At 44.0% G+C, this 21,959-nt stretch overlaps 1 protein-coding gene across 2 annotated transcripts in view; it reads right to left on the bottom strand.

The window, feature by feature from the left end:
• BMP2K (BMP2 inducible kinase) overlaps nt 1-14,805 on the bottom strand; it is a 60,844-nt gene extending 46,039 nt beyond the window's left edge. For both annotated transcript variants that reach the window (XM_081960355.1, XM_081960356.1), the window contains exon 1: nt 14,253-14,805. In XM_081960355.1, coding sequence (XP_081816481.1) covers nt 14,253-14,448 — 196 coding nt within the window. In that variant the 5' untranslated portion in view covers nt 14,449-14,805. The remainder of the gene's footprint in view (nt 1-14,252) is intronic.
• Between the last annotated feature and the right edge of the window lie 7,154 nt (nt 14,806-21,959).

The raw sequence follows: 21,959 nt of genomic DNA, 5'->3' as shown, positions 1-21,959 counted from the left end.
GACCAGGAAGGAACTCTCAAAATTTCAGATCCAGGTCATGTCCCCTTTTTCAGATAGGTCATAACTTCAAATGGTTTCTAAGTGACCAATCATAAGTGAAGAACTGTCGGTACATATTGGTCTCAAACAACTAAGAACTCAAACAACAGTGTATCCATAACAAAAAAAACAGCAAGAAAAAACCACTGGTATATCATTAGACAAAGCACCTGAATTTATTTCTCCAAGCAGTAATCAGTCTGTGTAAATAAATGACAGCCGGTATATACATAGCTTATTTAAGTATTATTTTGTCAGACTGAGAAAAAATTAGCTACTAAAACATTATGTGTAAATTTCACTAGTACGGTAACTTTGAAAGCAACTATCACAAGGCAGAGCATAATATTTGACTAAATCAAGCTTCTACAGATTTTTTTTTTTTTTTGGAAAGAAAATATAATTGAAACCATTGTTTCACAAAACTGCATACATGTTTAATTTTTTCTAGAGCAATTAATACAAAAAGGGCATAAGAAAGCCTGGCTATGTGGAATCAGCACAGCAAAACTGATTCAAAATAGTAACATATTTTCCTTTAATTCAGACTGTTTTCTGAACAAGCATGCCAATTGATTTCTGTAACAAAACATTTTGTTTTGCTAACTGAACAGAGCTGATGCAGTGTACTAAGCAGTATATTTCAAATTAAGTCTATGAGTTCTTTGTCTCATAGATTTATTTATTATTCAATTTTAATCCCACTACAAACTCATGACTCTCAGTTAGTCATTTGTGCAACAAAGCAGTTATATTTGAACTCTGGCTAATTAATATTTCACAATAGTATAGAAAGCATACAGAAAACACTCATATTCTGAAAAGGTCACAGATCCTAAGGAAAAGATGTGGTGACATATATGGTGGTACCTCAAAAACCATAACCACCTTCTTGGGATATTCCCTCAATACCCTCCCCTTTTAAAGTGAAATGCAATGAGAGTCCTTCCTTGGTAGCTGAAGACAATTGCCAAAACACCCAGAAAAACTTGTCAGAAAAACGAAGTCATTAATGGATCAAAGGATGATAGAAGCTATAGACCAAAATATTCAGAAAATGCCAAATCTCCTTCTTTTCTACATTCTGGAGTCTTTCCTGTTTTTCTATGATGCTATAGGAAATCAGACATGGAGCTGACTTCAAGATTTGAATCTAAATGCGATTATGCTGTTGTTAACATTCTTTCACCGCTAATAGCTAAAACAAGGAATTTTAACATGGGGCAATCTTATACAAGGACACTGCAAAATTCCTTAAAAGTTTCAAAATACTTGGATGTTTCAAATGGTGGTTCTATACAAATATAGCAATAAAGTTACATTATAATTTCTACAAATTCCCAAAGTTTTATCCCGCTTCTGGGAGATTCCTCATTACCATTCTTCAGAATAATCCCTCCCTAACTCCTATATTTTTTATTTCATGAATTTCCAAACGTCCTCACTTGGGTCATTCTTTCCACAGCATAAAAGTTATTTAGCAGAATTTCCTCCATGCATTATAAAATAATCCCCATGAAGTAAGCAGTATACATCCAAAAAACTTCATGTTATCATTTTCAGAACAGTTTCCCTAGTGCCTAACAATAGCCAGCAGCTGTCTCTTCCTCTACAAATATCTAAGAAAAATGTGCTCACAATTTCCTTGATTATGTTTTTGTAAATTTTCATAAGCATTATAGACAATTCCTACCAAAAGCCAACTTTTAATTTACTTCAAGGGTAAGAAGCAGTTTTGTTAAAGCGGTTATGTGAATGAATCAGATACAAGAACACACCTGGACATCTCATTTACTACTTTGAACTGAATCTATATTGATTTATTAAAAAAATATGTACGGTACATATCTTTTCCACATGCACAGCAATAGCTCTTCTGAAAAAGCCAGAAAGGTTATTAAATTTAGGGAGGAGGACGAGTAGGAGTTCCTTCTATTCTTTTTCAAGCTAGAGAACCTTTAACATACTGCGGTTTCCAGCCAGGAAAAAGGAAGCACCAACCAAACACACCTATAGATGTTTATTCAGCTATGTAATGTAAGCATGCACTCTTAAGTCCAAACAAGTTAAAACAAAAGTAGAATGATAGTTTGATACAATCAATATTATGATGATCTCTTCACTTAAACCTTTCTTCCATGATTCAGGGAGTGAGGTGTTCTTCTACCTGTCTTTTAATTTATACGTAACATTTTAATTTAAACTAATTTAATAGGCTTTTTCCCCGCTTTTCTATTTTAGATACAGGTAGGTCCTCAACTTACGAACATAGTGGAGCCCTAAATGTATGTTGCTAAGCAAGACAGTTGTTAAGTAAGTTTTGCCCCATTTCACGATTTTTCTTGCCACCGTTGTTAAATGCATCATGCGGTTAAATTAGTAACATGGTTATTAAGTGAATCTGGCTTCCCCACTGACTTTGCTGTCAAAAAGATGACCACATAAAGCCGGGATACTACAACCGTCATAAATATGAGTCAGTTGCCAAGTGTCTGAATTTTAATCACCTGGAGATGCTGCAACAATTGAAACAGTGAAAAATGGCTATAAGCCGCTATTTTCAGTGCTGTTATAACTTTGAATGGTCATTAAATGAACAGTTGCAAATTGAGGACTACCTGTATGTTAATTCAAGATCTGCCCAGCCAAAAGAAGGGAATGTTCCCAGATTCTTTGATTGAACAGCGTCATCTATAATAGGGGTCTCCAACCTTGACAACTTTAAGAATTGTGGACTTCAACTCCCAGAATTCTTCAGCCAGCTTTGCACTGGGAGTTGAAGTCCACAATTCTTTTAAATTGCCAAGGTTGGAGACCCCTGATCTCTAAGGACTCAGGAAGTGTGCCTTCTTTGCTCTTATTTACTTGTTTCATGTTGTTGTTGTTACTTCAATAGTTACCCAGATTCAGTTCAAGTGGGGGCGGTATCAACTACAAAATAAATTTTAAAAACAAAAATATTTCAACACAGGAATGTGTTATAAAAATATATCAAAAACAAATCAAAAAATAAGACACAGGCCATAGCGTATACATGAACAGAGAGTGCATTGCTTAATTAAATTAACCATCCGATTGAAGGAAATTGACTAAACAGCATTTAAGATGGCAATGATTCACCACTGGAAAGCATTTTATTATATCAATATCTGGACCTTCATAATAATAATAAATCACTTACATGCGGATCGTCAGAATAAGCCATGTGATGGGCACAAACAGAACCCAGCCAGAGATTTATATTCCCCATCTCCTATCTTCCTCCATCACGCTACAAAGAGCTCAGTTATGGGCTATTTTTTAATTAGCTACAGACAGTCATTTTACCCATGCCTTAAAAGTGGAAATCTATTTTCAAGCAAAGATCCCAAAGGTGCTTTTTTTTCAAGAGGCATCTGGATTTTCTGGTGTTTTCTTTCAAGACGTTTTACTTCTCATCCAAGAAGCTTCTTCAGAGAATCAAAACGTCTTCAAAGAAAATCCAGAAAGTCCAGTTGCCTCATGAGAAAGCACAACTACGTATGGCCTGCATGACTGAGAATCTCCGTAGACCAGTGTTTCTCAAACTTGGCGACTTTAAGTCCTGTGGACTTCAACTCCCAGAATTCCCCAGCCAGCTATGCTGGCTGGGGGATTCTGGGAGTTGAAGTCCACAGGACTTAAAGTCGCCAAGTTTGAGAAACACTGCCGTAGACTTATCAAGCAAAGGATACCACGACAGTGCCACCGAAGCAAAGATAGTTGGGATGAATGGTTTAATTCATGTGTTACGCTAAATCATCCAAAACAGGACTGAAAATGTAATTCCTATAGTAATTTTTACTTACATTGTGTTAGTGAAGTTTTTATTGAGTTACTCAAAGTACGGGCAGCATATAAATATTGTAAAATGAATAAATGCATTTCCCAAGGTGGAAAGGAGACTGAGCAAATAAACCTAAAATCTCCTAGTCTGTATTTTGCTATCATGAGAAACAAAGGCAAATCCAGCCAGTGCCTTGGAATAATACCGTGTTTCCCCGAAAATACATCAGGGTCTTATTTTCTTTTTACCCACAAAATATGGCTTGGCCTTTATTATGGGGGGAGGGTTTATTGTTTTGGGGTTGCCGGGCGGCTGCTCTCTTGAGAGCGGGTTCCCAAGGAGCCGGGCACAGCCTCATGGGCGAATGGCTGTGTTGCGCTGTCGCAGCAGCGCAACACAACAGCCGTGAAGTGACCACGCTCACGAGCAGCCACCCGGCAAACCCCCTTTGCAGCCGGGCACAGCGCCATTCACTGACCTAGGGGTATTGCCAAGCCGCGTAAGCGCCTGTTCGCTGCCACCCGGCTCCCGCAGCTTGGCGCCTTCCAAATGCCAGTGAATGGCGCTCTGCATGGCTGGAGAGGGGGGTTGCGCGAGCGGCTGTTCCGCTCTCGCTCACCCACCTCCCAGCCTCACGATGCATGGCCCAGCTCTCATTACGGAGCCAGGGCACCGCTGCCACCGCCGCCATCCCAGCCTGGCTTTTTCCGCGGCTTCCAACCCGAGTCTTTCGGCAGTGGACACTCTGGGCGCACGCTCTATGGTTGTGGGCCAGCTGCCTGCAGAGCGTACAACCATAGAGTGTGCGCCCAGAGCGGCCACTGCCGACTCGGGTTGGAAGCCGTGAAAAAAGCCAGGCTAGGATGGCAGCGGCGGAGCTGCCCTGGCTCCGTAATGAGAGCTGGGCCATGCATCGTGAGGCTGGGAGGTGGGTGAGCGAGACCGGAACAGCCGTTTGTGCAACCCCTCTCTCCAGCCATGCAGAGCGCCATTCACTGGCATTTGGAAGACGCCAAGCTGCAGGAGCTGGGTGGCGGCAAACAGGTGCTCACACGGCTTGGCGATACCCCTAGGTCAGTGAATGGTGCTGTGCCTGGCAGCAAAGGGGGTTTGCCGGGTGGCTGCTCGTGAGCGTGGTTGCAGCAGCGCAACACAGCCATTCGCCCATGAGGCTGTGCCCGGCTCTTTGGGAGCCTGCTCGCAAGAGAGCAGCCGTCTGGCAACCCCCCTCTTCAGCTGGGCACAGCACTGCTCACCAACCTAGCGGTATCCCAAAGGCACCAAGCAACGCGATCACCTTTGCCTCCCCCCAGGTTCCCGCCGCTTGGCACCTTCGGGATACTGCTAGGTTGGTGAGCGCTGCTCCGCCTGGCCGGAGGTGGGGGATTGTCCAGGGGGCTTATATGTGGGGGGGGGGCTTATATTTTTGCCCACCAGAAAAATGTGACATGGCTGTATTATGAGGACATGTCTTATTTTGGGGGAAACACAGTGTAGTCATGTTAAATAGGTATTTTTCATTTTTCTTCTTGATAAATCTTCCCTTCCCCCCCCCCCCCCCAACAAGGGGAAAAACTCAGCACGAGCTGAGCTAAATAGATTGGGAATGTCATTTCTTTTCAAATTTAAAATCATTGCCCTATATAAATTTACCCATCAATGATAAGGAAAATAGATATTGTGCCTATTATGCCCTCCTAAAAATAGTACAGTAGACCATGAAGCAATTTTAAAAGATATGGCACCCTGGGGAAATGTTAAACCTCTTTCCCCAACTAAATATACACAAAGAGCTGCTTTGATCTTAAAGAAATACTTGCATCCAATGTTGCATTTACATTCATAGCATCTGCTGAGTCTTAACTTTTGGAATATCAAATTAACCCTTACCTACCCTTAATACCCCAAATGACTTATTAAAGTGCCTTATACAAATATCATCAACCTATCAATAAGCAGCCTGGCTAAATATTTTGCCTAAATATCTGAGTATCAGCTTCCAACCGGATCAATATGAAATGCATTGCTGCTTAGCTTTCACTATTATATCAGGTCATGTTGCTGACAAGTTACAAAAATTGCAGTGACAGTCAACATGAGCAGAATAACTCCTTATTACACAAACTGAAAAGTTATAGCCACCCTGGCAAACTTGCTCTCCAGATACACTGAACTTCAATCCCCATAATCCTTAAATGTCTATATTTGTCAGTATATTCCTACCCTTTCCTATCTGAGCTTCCTATCTACTGCTTAGGAAATCCTAAGGATTCGTTCCAGGATTTATATTTTGTTCCTGGAATGACCAAGAAAAGTTATCTATATCTGTGGTCTTTGCAAAGATTAAATCTCATCCAAAAGGACAAACTTATTTTGCTTGCATAAAGAATGCACAGTCTGATCCCTTAATTCATCTGAATGGACAAGGGGGGGGGGGGGTTACAATGCTTTGGATCCAAAAACTTCCCTTCTATAAACAAAGAACAGTGTGAGAAAAGTGAAAAATCAAATACATTGGGTCACAATTATACTTAGTTTCATGCTGAGAACAAAGGGCCACAAGACCCTGGATGTTTATAGCCAAATTTCTGGATGGCCTGAACGTTCAAGGACCAGTGAGCAGGGAGCAAAGGAGTTCTAACTTCCACCATAGAAAGGATGACTGGTGATAGGCTACAGAAGCACAGCGTAGGGTTCAGCCCATGTGCTTTCTCAAAGGCACCTCTGAGAAGAACCGTGGCGCCAAACACATCTCTATGAATAGCGACTGGTAAAAACTGCATGTTCATTTGGCTATTTCTACCACTACTGCTAGGCAGCCACTGCTGCTAATGAAAGGATTCAGGGTATCTGGAAGCATTTGCTACAGAGCCCCTTTTGCTCTTCAGTCCCCATTTTACTAGACAGCCAGAGATCCAACATCTTCCTTCCTGCCACAACACTTCAGGCTCTTCCTCCGCAGCCCTTTAAGATAAGGTCAGAAAACAGACTGTACCCGAATGTTGGACTCTATTGTATTTCTGCAGCTGTCGCCATTGTTTCTTCAATGTCATCTCTGCGGCTGTCTAGTCTGGCACTGCTCTCTCTGCCATGTCTCTCTGCTAGCCACGTAAGTTGTCACGTTCTTCAAGTGCCTTGGATGCACCAAACCTGACAATTACCTTCCTCCTATGGCAAAGGGCATCCAAATCCAGATTCCAGAGGTACCTTCACACACATACACACCACTAAACTTGCTCCTGTGGACTGGAAGGGCTATTCTAAAATCCGTTTTATACCAGGAGGATTGCCAAAGCTATTAGTCACCAGAGGCTGAAACCAGCAGAAGGACTGACTGGGAAGTGATGGCTAACCTTTTCTAGACCGAGTGCACAAAAGTGCGCATGCACGCCCGAACCCCAAAATGCAGTGTGTGCCCCCCCATACATGCGTGCATGATCCAGGCCCACCTCTCGTGCATGCACGTGACCCCTGTGCATATGCCCACCCCCCTGCACATGTGTGTGCGTCCCCCCTGCATGCCCCCGCCCCAACATATGCGCACACAACCCCCTACACGTGCCCCATCCACTTCATGCGCATGTGGTGCTCCCACACACCACATACGCCTGCGCAGCAGAGACCCAAAGGCCACCTGGTTGGTGGGAGGCGCACATGCATGCGTGTCAGAGCTGAACTGGGGCAACGGCTCCTATGCTATCAGAGAGGGTGCTGCGTGCCATCTCTGGCATGTGTGCCATAGGTTCCCCATCATGGGACTAGGGGATCTAGATAGTAAGAAATTCCCATAGGATAGCAAGTGGTGAATTCTCACTTTCCAGAGAGGCCTTTCCCCCTTTTTCTTTTGACCTCTCTCTCTCCCCCGCCCTCCCTCCCTCCCTCCTTCAACTCTTTCTCTTCAAGAAGCTTGCTCCATCCTCCTGCCTTCTCCTCCCTGCTTCTTGGACCAATAATTTCAAAGTTGCCAAGCAGAAACTTGGTGGAAGGAAAGCTGAGCCAACTGCCCCTCGGGACATTTTCACTCAATGAGGCACGCACACATAAAGTGCATCATTTCTCAGCTGCCATGCCTCAGAGACTTCCTCAACAACATTCCTCCCAATCGTCTTGCTTCCAAGGCCAGGGAAAAACTCAAATCCCACCATCCTAACCCGCTGATGAGGGGAGACAGAGGCAGCAACCGGAGCTTCTAGAATGCAGAGCAAAAAGCCCCTTGCCGTAGGAAAAACGTTCGTTCTTTCAACAGCTATTACTGTTGTATCTTGTTGCATTGCTTTTGCTGTTATCACTAGCACTGTTTAGGACTCACACAAATATATTATTTTGGTGAGATACAATACCACAAAGCTCCAGAAACCCTGCCTTTAGGACTGAAAACCACACACCCAAGTTATCGGCAGCTTTCCATTTCCCGTGACCGATAACATCAAACTCACTAACACAACAACAAAACTGTGTAAAATGAAATACGGAAATTATGGCTATGTTCATAGAGTGCATTGATGTGTACACAGCAAAAGTATTTTCTTCTATGCAAATAGCGTTTGTCACTTAACATCTTGCAAGGATGACTGCAGCTGGGTTGCATTTACTTCCATGTATGGCTAAACACCTTCCATCCAGCATATTTACTTGAAAATTTATCTTATCATTCATTTAATGATATCTCACTTAAATAACTCAAAGCGATGAATATACTCGGCACACTTTCCTCCTCCTAGTTTCCTCACAACAATCCTGCGAGGTGGAGTTGGGCTGAGAGAGAGTGACTGCCCCAAGGTCAATTTGGATAACTAAATTCATACATATGCTGCATCAGTTTACCCTGGCCTGTTACATTCAAGCAAATAAATGCTCTAAAATGTACTAACGGTCAGTTCCTTGTCACTCGGGTAAATAATACGTATCTTTTTTTTTTCAAACAGCAAGCCTGAGAAAGATATGGGGGCTACTATCTTAAACATCACTCTCTAGTAACAGCTGCCTTCTTGGTATACCTAAATGAACAGCTACAGACAGCTTTTTCTCAATATATGCCTTCTCAAATACATTGTACAACTACTTATGGATTACAGGCATTTATGTCCTGCCTTTACTCCAGGAGTTTAAGACATTGTTTCCTCTTTTATTTAATTTCCAATAACTATCACTCTTGAGGCAAGTAGGGCTGAGTCTGAGAGAATGGGATTGGCCCAACATTAATTCACCAGTTCTAAAGGGTTCTTCAGTTTGGTTTAGTGATTAAGACATCAAGCTAGAAATCAGGGGGTCGTGAGTTCTAGTTCACTTTAGTCACAAAGCCATCTGGGTGATCTTGGGCCCATCACTTTCTCTCAGCCCTAGGAAGGAGACAATAGCAAATGACTTCTGAGAAACCTTGCCATGAAAACTGCAAGGATTTGTCCATGCAGTTTCCAATAATGGGAACATGATCGAAATAAGGAAAAATAAACATGCTAGAGAGCTGGTGTGATGTCCTGGCTAAGACACCAAACTAGAAAATGGGAGAGTTCCAGGAGTTCTAGTTCTACACTAAGCATATAGGCCAGGGGTGTCCAAACTTGGGAACTTTAAGACTTGTGGACTTCAACTCCCAGAATTCCCCAGCCGGCTGGGGAATTCTGGGAGTTGAAGTCCACAAGTCTTAAAGTTCCCAAGTTTGGACACCCCTGATATAGGCAGTTGGGTGACCTTGGGCCAATCATTCTCTCTCAACCCCAGGAGTGAGCCAATTGGAGGCCACTTCTGAAATCTTGCCAAGAAAACTGCAGACTTGTCCGAGAAGTCACAAGAAGTCAATACTGGCTCAAAGGCACATGCACGCATACTTACGCATGCGCACACATACACACCCACAAGCACACACGGTTCAAAGTTGGAGCAGGTTACCTAAGTTGACACATTTACTCCGTTAAAAAGGTTATCTAATCCCAACAGTCCAATGGCATCAATAGACTCACAGATAGAGCCCCTATCAGACTTTATAATTAAATAACCAGGTGCACTGTACACACACTTTCTTGTTAGCAGGATGCAGGCAACACTTAGTTTGCATAAAAGTTCAAGGACAGTTTAGTAAATTGGGTTTTGGTTCTGCTTGCGACATACTGGCTAAAATATACCACTTGTTATACTCCGTCCGAATGCAGCATTCTATACTAGTTACAAGAGCATACTACCAATCAGTTTTGATTGATAGTATCTCCTATAATCAGTATAAAATGCTGCATTCAGACAGAGTATAACTTAAGTCATCTAGTTTCTTTGCTATCTTACTCAAAAGTACTATGTGAAAGCCTTGATTAACCAAAACTATAACTTCTCACTCATATTGTACACTTTGCATCACACTATCATAGTATGATGGGTATGTATGTACGTTATATTTATCTGAATTATAAAAGAGGTTGCCAGGCTGCAAAGTGAAGTGCTAGCCTCCAACATCGTCTTTATTTCCAGAAACATCTCTAGTCCCCTCATGGACCCACATAAGTTTTATGGTATGGCTGTAACTTAGTTTTTGTTTTGTTTTTAATTATACCTCCTTACCCTGAAAAAGGGCAAGAATCAATAAGAACGGCAGAAAATGAGTAGCAATAATATTCTATATAAATTAATGCTTTGTATCCTATTATGACCTCCGTGGCCTCCACATTATGAATAAGCAATGCCTCCCAGCAACCATTTTGCAATTTCGGTTCGCTTCAAAATTCTCAATGTGACCACTAGATTATAACAAGTATTAGAAGTTATCTAATTATGTATTTATGCTTCAGATAAATATTGTTTATAAAGAGTCTTGAACATTCTAGGGGAAGATGAATAAGAGCTTCCTTAAAAATAATAACCTCTGAAGAATGCAGTTTTTAAAGCATTGTTGTGTGGTTATTTACACAGTTGAGGAGAAAACTTACAATTTGCCTGATGGGGAAAGGGGGTACCTATTCCATAAGAATCATAATTTACTCCTAAATATTTAGAAGAAATACCAAAAACACCCAGGTTTTCAGCATATATAAACTAATCAGCATATCCTAATAATCGAATACATCTGCAAGTTTTATATCCGAGAAAAAATCCAGGCATAATGTATCTGACTGCAAGGCACTTTCCTTCTCTCTCCCCCTCTCCTTTTTTATTAAATATATTATTAACCTATGCCCACAAACCAGGCTGTACATCTTTTTTCCGTCAACTTTATATTTGAAATCATCTACAGTGCTATATGCAAAACTTTCCAAAGTGAAAGCTGCCTTATTCTGTTTCAACAAAAACAAAAATAAAGTACTTTGTGACACTTGAAGAGCATCAAATTTGGGGCTGTAGTTTTTATAATTCCTTACAATTCCCAGTTATTTTACAAATGTTTTAATCACACTACAAACTAGAGGCAATCTGTCATGTTTTTATTTATAGGAAAAGCAAGCCATTCTTTCAGGACAAATTCTTTCATTATTCTAATTACAAATATGAGTAGAAAACAGTAAGTGAAACTCATAAATGTGGAAAATATTTCTCCTTTACATTCAACTACTACACCGTATAAATTCATGCTGTTTCCTTAAAAATACTAAATTTGTTTTGAATACCACTTTAACCTACGTCAGGAATCCCCCTTCCCTCAGCAGGAATCCCCCTTCCTTCACCCAAACATTGTTTTATTTTAAACATGCAAAAGTTCAACAGTAGGAATCATTTTCAGCCAAACAAAACAATTATAATGTACTTCATGCACATTTGCCTTTGAAGATGGCTTGGAAATTTAAATTGGTGCAGCATGTGACCATCCGGAGGCTGGAAAATCTGAACATGTAACACTTCTTCTGAACTAATTGTGTTAGTTACAAACCCGCTTTCAGGCCAAGTTCATAGTGTTGTTAACAAAATGGCTTATTCTTATATTATCATCCCTGTATGTGTATATATATACATATATGTGTGTTGTATTTGTGCTGATAAAATAAAGGGAGACTAGTATAGATCCATTTCGAGCTATTTAGCTCTCATCAGCTAGCCATACCCTTACTGGGATTCGAACCTGGGCTGTATCATACACTAGGCAAGAGTTTTAGCCACTATGCCATATATATATGCTGGTTTTGTTGTATTCGGGTCTTTTCCCGTGTAAGGTTGAGATTGTCTTTGCAACAAATATGACAAGGACCTTTCTGGAAGTGACAGGCCCATAAGTATATAATCTTTCTACTGTTATTCAGTGCTTGACTATCTTGATGATGAATCATGAAAACGAATTTCTTAACTTCAGAATGCAAACAGCTCATGCAATTCAGTCACTTTGCTTAGCTATATTTTCCCATACCTATTTCCAGTGCTTAATTTGTTATCTTCTATCTGCATCTCTATACGCCGTTCTGGGAGAAACAGACCCTATAAGTCACTTATAAGTTATAACGAAGCCTCAACAATAATAGTTATGCGCCCAGAATCTTGAGCTGATTATCAATGGATTTATAATAGCCTTAACCCCTATGAGGTTCACATGATGAATGTAAAACATTAAAGTGGACCATGTCAAACAAAAAGAAGAGCAGCTTTTATATTTATTTGATCGACAGGCTTAAGGGTGACTTTGGGCCAGTCACTCTCTCTCAGCCCAACCCAACTCATAGGGGTTTTTCCTGTGGGGAAAACAAGAGATGGAAGTATTACATATGTCCATTGCCTTGTGATCAGGGGTGGGTTCCTGCCAGTTCTAACCTCTCCTATAGAAGAGGTTCCACAAATCTACAGTGCCGTTTAGAACCAGTTCCAGCTCCCTCCCCCCCCCCGCCCATCCACACATCATCAAGATGAAGAGCGAGAGGAGGAATTCTGGGAGTTGAAGTCCACAAGTCTTAAAGCTGTCAAGTTTGAACACCTAGGGTTTTTTTCTAAAGGGTTAGGGGTGCAAGGGTCTTGTAACTTGACAGCTTTAAGACGTGTGTGCTTCAAATGCCAGAGTTTCTAAGCCAACATTTTGGTCGCTAAGCAAGAGCGTTGTTAAGTGAGTTTCACCACATTTTACTTGTTGGCCACTCCCACCCAGTCACATGGCTGGCAAGCCACTCCCACCCAGTTGCATGGCTGGCAAGCCACTCCCACCCAGTCACATGGCCAGCAAGCCACTACCACAAAACAGGCCACACCTACAGAAGAGGTTCTAAAAAAAATTGAAACCCACCACTGCTTGTGATACATAGATGACAGATAGATGACAGACAGACAGATGAGAGAAAAAGGAAGGAAGGGAGGGAGGGAGGGAGGGAGGGAGGAAGGAAGGAAGGAAGGAAGGAAGGAAGGAAGGAAGGAAGGAAGGAAGGAAGGAAGGAAGGAAGGAGAAAGGTGAGATGAAATAGGAGAGAAAGAGAAGAAAGCGAGATGAGATAGGCAGCATAAAATTGAATATTACAAACTGCCTATCTCACGTAATTGATAGCCTGTCGTGGATAAAAATGCCAAACCCAATCTAGACATCTGATTATTATCAATATATAGACATAATATGTGTATATGTGTGCATCTGTATACACACACAAACACACACACACAAACATATATACACTGTATATCTTTATATATATACATACATTATATGTGTGTATGTATGTGTGTGTGTGTGTGTATGTATATATATATATATATATATATATATATATATACACACACATATAATGTATGTATGCATACACATATGTACATGTACACTCGGTATATCTATTTATGTATCATCTATCTATCTATCATCTATCTATCTATCTATCTATCTATCATCTATCTATCTATCTATCTATCTATCTATCTCTCTGTCTGTCTTGTCTGTCTGTCTTATTCCTCCTCGTCCTTTCCAAGCGAGCATCTTTCCATGCTCAGGGCCAACATCGCTGCAGGAAGCCCTGAGAGACCATCCTGGAAACAGGACTACAGTAAACCCACATTTCAATTCAGCCCAACGCTGTAATAAAGACACCCTTCGATTCCAGTCCAATTCTTTCCCATTTGGGGAACCGACACCCACCGGGCCTCGAACCCCCCCCCCCCCAGGCCTCCCCACTACTACACCCCCTAACCCCCCACCCCAATGCATGGCTTCGTGCTCGCTTCCCAGGGAGTCACCTCCCCACACACAGGCCAGGCCAACCCTTGGGGGAAGAAGCCGAGCCTTTGCGCTCCAGCAACCCCGGCTTTTCTTGCAGCAGCGCCGGAGAGAAAAGGCAAGAAGCAGGACGGGAGGAGGGGAAGCCCGCACGGCCGGCAACTTCTGCCTTCCGTCCGGGCAGACAAGCGGGGAGGGTGGGGGAAGGACCCGCCTGTCACAAGCCGGGAGTTCCTTCGGGTGGGCAGGAAAAGACGAGGCCCCGGCGGTGGTGGGTAAAGCCTCGCTCGCCGCCGCCGCCGCCGCCCCGCTCACCTTCGGCCAGCACCTCCTCCACCGTGACCTGGAAGCGTCCCACGGCGAAGACCCGGCTGCTGCCCACCGCCAGCGAGCCCGAGACGCTTCCGATGATGCCGCCGCCTCCTCCAGCCGCCGGTGCCCCGCCACAACCGATGCCTCCGGGGCTGTCGCCGCTGCCGTCCGACTTGGGCATCCGAGAAAACTTCTTCATGGCGGGAGAGGCGCGAGGAAGCGACCGAGGAGGGAACCTCACCGCACCGGGGAAGCCTGAGCCGACCGCCGCGCCCCCTTCCCCCCCCCTTTTTTAAAAAAAAATCAATTATTATTTTATCTTTATTTTATTCGTCTTCTTTCTTCGCAGCCGCTTCCTCGCCTCACATTCCCAGCCCTTCTGTGAGGGGAAGCCGAGCCCGGAGCCCGGCGGCGGACGCCCCCGCTTCCCAACCCAGCAGCAGCAGCAGCAGCAGCGCCGCCTTCACGGCCGGACCCGCCTCACGGGGCACTGAGGGGGGCGCGCCCTCCTCCCTCCCGGCTCGCGGACGGGCGCGCGCGCGCCGCAACCCCACAAGAGCGCAGGCGTTCCGCTGAGGGGCGTGTGCGCTCGCGCGCGCGCCTGCCTAAGGCTCGCTTGCTGGTTGGCGGGGCGGGGAGGCTCGGGAGGGATGGGGGGCGGAGCCGAGCAGGGAGGACACGGGGGGGGGGTGGGCGTGCCTTTTGGGGAGTGTATATATGTAGGGCGCGAGAGGGAATGAGGGAGGGAAATATGACTCCAACTTGAGGGGGAAATGTTCGCGCAGGCGCGCTGCTGGTTCTTCCTCCCCCCCCCACCCCCCTCTCTCTCCCCCCAACCTTTCCTCCCCGTCTCCCTTTCTCCTCCTCCCTATTTCCCGCTGCCGGAAGTGAGGTTTGCCCTGCCCGGAGGAGCACGTGCTAGAGGGGCTGGAGGAGGGCGGTAGGGGCGGGGTAGGTGGCTCTTCCGCCGCTGCGCTAGTCGCGGCCGGTTGCTGCGCTTCTTTGGGAGGTGGGGGCGGGGTCCTCCGCTTGATTATTTTCCCCCGTGCAAGGCGACCCCAGTTCCCATCATTTTCCCTCTTTGCCAAGGGGACCACAGTTCCCATCATTTTCCCCCCTGCAAGGAGACCCCAGTTTCCATTTTCCCTTGTCCAAGGGGACCACAGTTCCCATCATCTTCCCTCTGTGCCAAGGGGACCGCAGTTCCCATCATCTTCCCCCATGCAAGGAGACCCCAGTTTCCATCTTCCCTCGTGCAAGGGGACCCTAGTTCCCATCATTTCCCCCCCATACAAGGGGACAGCAGTAACTATCTTCCCCCTGTGCCAAGGGACCGCACTTCTTATCATCTCCCCCCCCCCCCCCGCAAGAGGACTACAGTTCCCATCTTCCCCCCTGCAAGGGGACCACAGTTCCCATCATCTTCCCCTCCGTGCCTTAAAAGGTTTGAACCTCTTCCTGGGGGAAACTTGGTTCAAGTCCATCTTTAGCACTGTGTGGAGTGAGGCTCTGAATCCAACCTGGTTCTAAGAGAAGGGGAAAAAACCAACCAAAGATGAGATATATGCATATATCCTCAGCTCAGGATACCAAATTAATAAAGCATGAGTGTTCCTTGCATCTGGAGAGCGCCAAGCTGGAAAAGGCTCAAGACTGAAGCTCTGCCTTTCTTGGGGCAAGATTTCTGCAACATCTGTTTGGATTTTAGTGCCAGAAATTTATGGTTAAGCAACACTTTATATGCATGCAAAGTAGATTTGCAGAACTCGCTGGACCGAGGAGCAGTTCTGTAAAAACTTTCTGCGTATGACTAGTGCAGAGTTACAGGCAAGGGGTCAAAGAGGGGCATCTATGTCAAAATTGAACAGCCCCCTCTCAACAGGGGGAGGGATACAATATCATCTCTCTCCAGTCTACAATCCAATCCTTTCGGCAGTCCCAAGAAGGCTCCACACCCAATTGTATCACTCAGGTGACCCTGAGGACTTACATAAACCTCAACAACTAAACTAAAAGAATGCAAATGGCCAGCTGTCTGCAAGGGATGTTGAGACTCTAGAGCAGGGGTGACAAACTCAATTTCATGGAGGGCCGCATCGGGGATAATCAGAACTGCAGAAAAAACAATCGCTGCCAATCTGCCTTCCATTGAGGACCTGTACACTGCATGAGTCAAAAAGAGGGCTATGAAAAATACCTACAGACCCCTCGCATCCTGGACGTAAATTGTTTCAACGCCTACCCTCAAAACGATGCTATAGGGCACTGCACAACAAGACAACTAGACACAAGGACAGTTTTTTCCCCTGAACGCCGTCGCTGCTAAACAAATAATTCCCTCAACGCTGTCAAACTTATTTACTAAAGCTGCATTACTATTACTATTAGTCTTCTCATCGTTCGTATCACCCAGCTCCCACTTATGACGGCAGGACTGTAACTTATCCTTACGATTTATATTGATTGTTTCCTGATTGCTTATTTGTACCCTATGACTATCATGAAGTGTCGGACCTTATGATTCTTGACGAATGTATCTTGTCTTTTTATGTACACTGAGAGCATCTGCACCAAAGACAAATTCCTTGTGTGTCCAATCACACTTGGCCAATAAAGTATTCTATTCCACTCCATTATTCTATTCTATTCCATTCTATTCCTCTGCCTCCGTCTGCTGCTTGGACAGAGAATCAACAGGGCACTGGTGGGACTGCAGCTGCTGCAGGATATCATTGGTCCCCAAGCACTTGCCCCCTCTTGTGTGCATGCGGGGTGCCCAGCTGGGCTGATCACCTTGAAATTGTGTTTCTCCAAATAATAAGCCCTACTGCTTATTTTGGGGGGGTGGGGCAAAAATATAAGACTGGGGTTTTATTTTCAGGAGAATATTTGGAGAATTAGCTAAGTGAAGGAAAACAAGCGTCCTTATCTTAACGTGACGGACAGGGAATCTCGCCGCTACAAACTTCAATCAGCCTGACATCAATTCCCTGGAAACATCTGCAAATAGATCAAAAAGAAATCATTATCCGTTTTATAAGCACCTTGAAACCATTGCAGTAATTTTCAGAAATCGGCAAAGAGTGCCAGGAACCAGCACTGCTCAACTCCCTTGATCTCATTTGTTTACTTTCTTAATAGACTGTGGGGAGGATGACGTACTTAATAATTTTGAGTTCAAGACAGTGGGTATGAAAGAACAACCTGTTCGCTATTGCTTTGATTATTGTGGCATCAGAACTGCGTTGGTATTGTGGTGGGGGAAGGGAGAACGCAAAAAATAGAGTTTCTGGTATTATTACAGAAGATAAATGGGAAAGAATGGAATGGGGTGTGGGTATCTATCTGTGGAAATATCTGGGAAATGAAAGGAAACGCACAGGTACCTGTTTTCCCCAAAATAAGACCTCCCTGGATAATAAGCTCAATCGGGCTTTTGAGCGCATGCGCTAAAATAAGCCCTCCCCTAAAATATTTAACTGCATGCGCAGCCAGTCCCCACAATTTACAGGGGGGAAGATGCTCCATGCACCCCACATGCATTCCACGCGGAATGGCCTCACAGAGGCCGCTCCCGCAAACCCTAACTACTGCGTCCCTTCTCTTTGTGGCATCCACAAAAAGAGCGCAGACTCAGCGACACGGGCTGGCAAGAGGGTGTCAGAAACAGAGAGAATTTCCAGCGCCCTCTGGATCAGCTGATTCACAGGCTGAGGTTAAGGGCCCTCCTGCCTCTTAACCACAAAAACAATGAGACCTCCCCGAAAATAAGGCCAGGCGCTTATTTCAGGGGTCAAAAGAAAATAAGAACCTGTCATAATTTCGGGGAAAGACGGTACTAATGATGGATTAGGCATTTACACAAAAGGGCAGGACTTGATTAGTCCACACAAAAATCGGACTTGGAAGAATTACCTTTACAAGCAGTCCTCGTTTAGCAACTGTCTCATACAGCAACCATTTGGAGCAAGGGGTCTCCAAACTTGGCAACTTGAAGACTTGTGGACTTCAACTCCTAGAATTCCTCAGCCAGGAATCTGAGAGAACATCTTCATAGCTGTCCGAGGAATTGAAGTCTTAAAACACTCCAACACATCTTGAAAGTTGCCACGTTTGGGGACCCCTGAGTTGCAGTGGTGATGAAAAAATAACTTCAACCAATCCTCAAGCTGATAAACTTTTTAGATCTACCATGTTTCCCACAAAATAAGACAGGGTCTTGTTTTCTTTTGACCCTCCAAAATAAACGCTTGGCCTTATTTTGGGGGTCTTATTATTTTTGAGGTGCAGGAGGCAGCGAGTGTGGTCACCTCATGGCTGAGGCTGTGTTGCAATATTTTCGAGGGGGGGTTAATTTCAGGGGAGGGTTTATTTTAGCACATGCGCTCAAAAGCCCGATTGGACTTATTATCCGGAATGGTCTTATTTTCGGGGAAACGGTATATAATAGAGAGAGAAGCTGAAGTGAACAAACTAATGGAAATGCTCAAAGTCCTGATATTAAACTCTGCCCAGAGAAATCCATTTCAACTACCTATAGAGGTATTGATCTGGAAAATGAACCCTGGAGTTGCATTTGAAAGCCATTCAGAATGGTCATCAGGGATATATCTCATCTTCCCTTTTTTCCGTTAAAATAGCAGCCATTTTACTATCACTTCTTGACTGACTCCAGCAGCCTCTGAGAAGTCATCTGTGGGACTATGTCACCTCCAGTTAAAGCAGGTATCAGCTAAATAAAGCTACCAAACACATAACACAACCCCATTTATCTTTAAAGCCATCTACAGTCCTCAAAGATAGTTGTTTTGGCTGTGTCCTTGAAAAGGGGAGAATAGGATGACAAGTATAAGCCATTCATTTCCCAGGTAGATCAGAAAAGAGCAAAAAAAATTGCAAAAACTTCAGAAATCTGAAAATTTTTCATTTTTGTGTACGGGATACAAGTAGTCCTCAACTTACGACCACAATTGAGCCTAAAATTTCCTTTGCTAAGCAAAACAGCTGTTAAGTGAGTTCTGCCCCTTTCTGGTCACAGTTAGTGAATCACTACAGTGGTTAAGTTAGCAACACGGTTGCTAAGTGAATCTGGCATCCCCCTGGACTTTGCTTGTCGGAAGGTTGCAAAAGGGCATCACATGACCGCAGGACACTGCAACCGTCATAAATATGAGAGTCGCTTAACAACAGAGTTATTAATTTAACAACTGCATCGATTCACTTAACTGTGGCTAGAAAGGGGATAAAAATGGGACAAAGTTCACTTAACAAATTCACTGGGCAACAAAATGTTGGCCTCAATTAATTGTGGTCGTACGTTGAGTACCTTACTTACTTATTAATTACCTGTATAGTAATTGATAGCATCCTCTAGCATCATCCAACCCTTGTTATTTCAACAGAGCTTTAACAAGGACAGAGCTTATATGACTTCCAAGATGGCTGGATGATGGCAGAAGATCTTATGAAGCAGGGGTATCAAACTCAAGGCCCCGGGGCTGCATCCGGCTTGCGGGATGCTTAGATCTGGCCTGTGGGGCCACCCTGGAAAAAGCGAAGGACTGGCCCGTGGTACCTCTGCCAGCGAAAACAGAACTTGCGGCACTCCTGAGCTCCGTTTTCTCTGGCAGAGGGCTGCAGGAGACTGTCGCAGCCGAAAACGGATCTTGGGAGCCCGTTTTCTCTGGCAGAGTGCTTGGGCCTCCACAGGCGCCCCCGACATGAGTGATGTCAAGCTGGCCATGCCCACCTTGGCCACGCCCACTTCAGGTCCCCGAGGTCAAACACAACCCTGATGCGGCCCTCAATGAAATCGAGTTTGACACCCCTGCTATAAAGCATGATTAAAGGAAATGGGCATAAAGATTTAACTGTATCTGCCATACAGCCCTGAAAAGTTGCCCTGCCGTGCCCAGAGAGGACTGAATTGTACCCATAAACTGATTTAACCTGTAATTCCTAGCTTTATACAGCAGCCCTGGCCAAAGGCCACCTGAGAATTTCTTCTTACTTAGCCCATTAACTTCCTGATTGTCTCCTTAGAAACAATAAACAGAATAGGTGATTGTGTAAACACCTGGGCATTCCAGGTCCCTGTACATCTTGCTAAAACAGGTCTCTGCCAATTAGTGAGAGCGTGTGAACCGAGAGTTCTCTGGATTGCTGTGGGGCTTTTTAAAACCAGAACGAAGAGTCGGAACTGGGAGAATTGCTTACTATTATTAATCTGTGGGAACACAAAATGTTGGAAGGTGACACATCAAGAATGCTGGTTACTTAATGTGGAAACTAAACCTTTGGAAAGAAACTTACTTGCTTACGTACCTACCTACCTACCTACTTACCTACCTACCTACCTACTTACCTACCTACCTACCTACCTACTTACTTACTTACTTACTTACTTAATTACTTACTTTTTCTCATACAACCTTCCTTCCTTCTTTTTTTTCAACCTTCCTTCTCATACAACCTCCCACACTCCCTTCCTTCCTTCCTTTTATTCTCAACCTTTGTTCCCATACAACTTTCCTCCCTTCCTTCTATAAGATATTAAAACTCACCCCTTTCCTAGAAAATGAAATATTTTAGGAAATATTAAAAAGGCAGAATTTTTCCCCTAAAAAGAGAAGCAGAAACTTAGAGAGGGAGAAATTCTGCTCCCCCCCCCTTTTGTCAATGGACCATTAAGGCCTGAGCCAGTTTATTCTACATAACAAAGAACTACCCCCTTCAGGCAGAGCCATTTCATTGCCCTTCATTGCACCACCCACCAAGTTTCAACCAAACGTAGCACACAACCTACACAGCTAGCTATGACCTCTGACAGCAACCAATCAGGATACTCTTCCTGTGCCCCAGGAAGTTCAAAGCCCAGAGAGGGCATAAAACCCAGGGACTCTCAGCATCTCGGCCCTTTTCACCCAGGAGATCCAAAGCATGTGATCCTATCCACCATTAAACCATCTTTCCAAACAGCCTCCATGTTTCCAGTGTCTTTTTCCCCACTTGGAATTGAACCCAGATGGACATTTCTTCCAACACTTCCTTCCTTCCTTCCTTCCTTCCTTCCTTCCTTCCTTCCTTCCTTCCTTCCTTCCTTCCTTCCTTCCTTCCTTTGACCTAAAAGCATTAACAAAAAAAGCAATTGCATTGGAGCGTGGGGGAAAAAACACAAGAGTTTGCCAGATATTTGTATGCTGTACTTGAGGTTAAAATGTTTGTTAAAATGTTTTAGCTAAATAACTCAACCTGTTTCCAGTTCAGCGTAGAGAGTGGCTTCATTAAACTACTCATAGACCTTTATAGATGCTCAGAGCCACCTTGTAAGGGAGACAGGTGGCGTAACTAATTAATAAATAAATAAAAATAAAATATACAGACAACTCCAAACACAGCTTTTTGGCATCTCTTATCTGTTTCATTTCTTCCATCCTTGACTCATGCAATTCCTCTCAGTTTTGGAGTCACTCAGAGTTCTATCTTATGCCTAAAATGGGACTAGAACTCTCATCCTTCTGGTGATGTGTCCAATGTCAGCCAACCGGCTTTCAAGCCTAAAATGGTACTAGAACTCTCAGTCTCTTGGCAATTGGCCCAACATCAACCAATCCATTTTCATGCCTAAAATGGGACTAGAATCTCAGTCACTTGATGATTGGCCTAACATCAACCAATCAATTTTCATGGTACTGGAATTCTCAAATTCTT

This window comes from Natrix helvetica (assembly GCF_964273705.1).
Source record: "Natrix helvetica genome assembly, chromosome: 7".
Classification (NCBI taxonomy): Eukaryota; Metazoa; Chordata; class Lepidosauria; order Squamata; family Natricidae; genus Natrix; species Natrix helvetica.
Note: the sequence above shows the minus strand (reverse complement) of the source record. Positions and strands in the feature narration are given on the sequence as shown.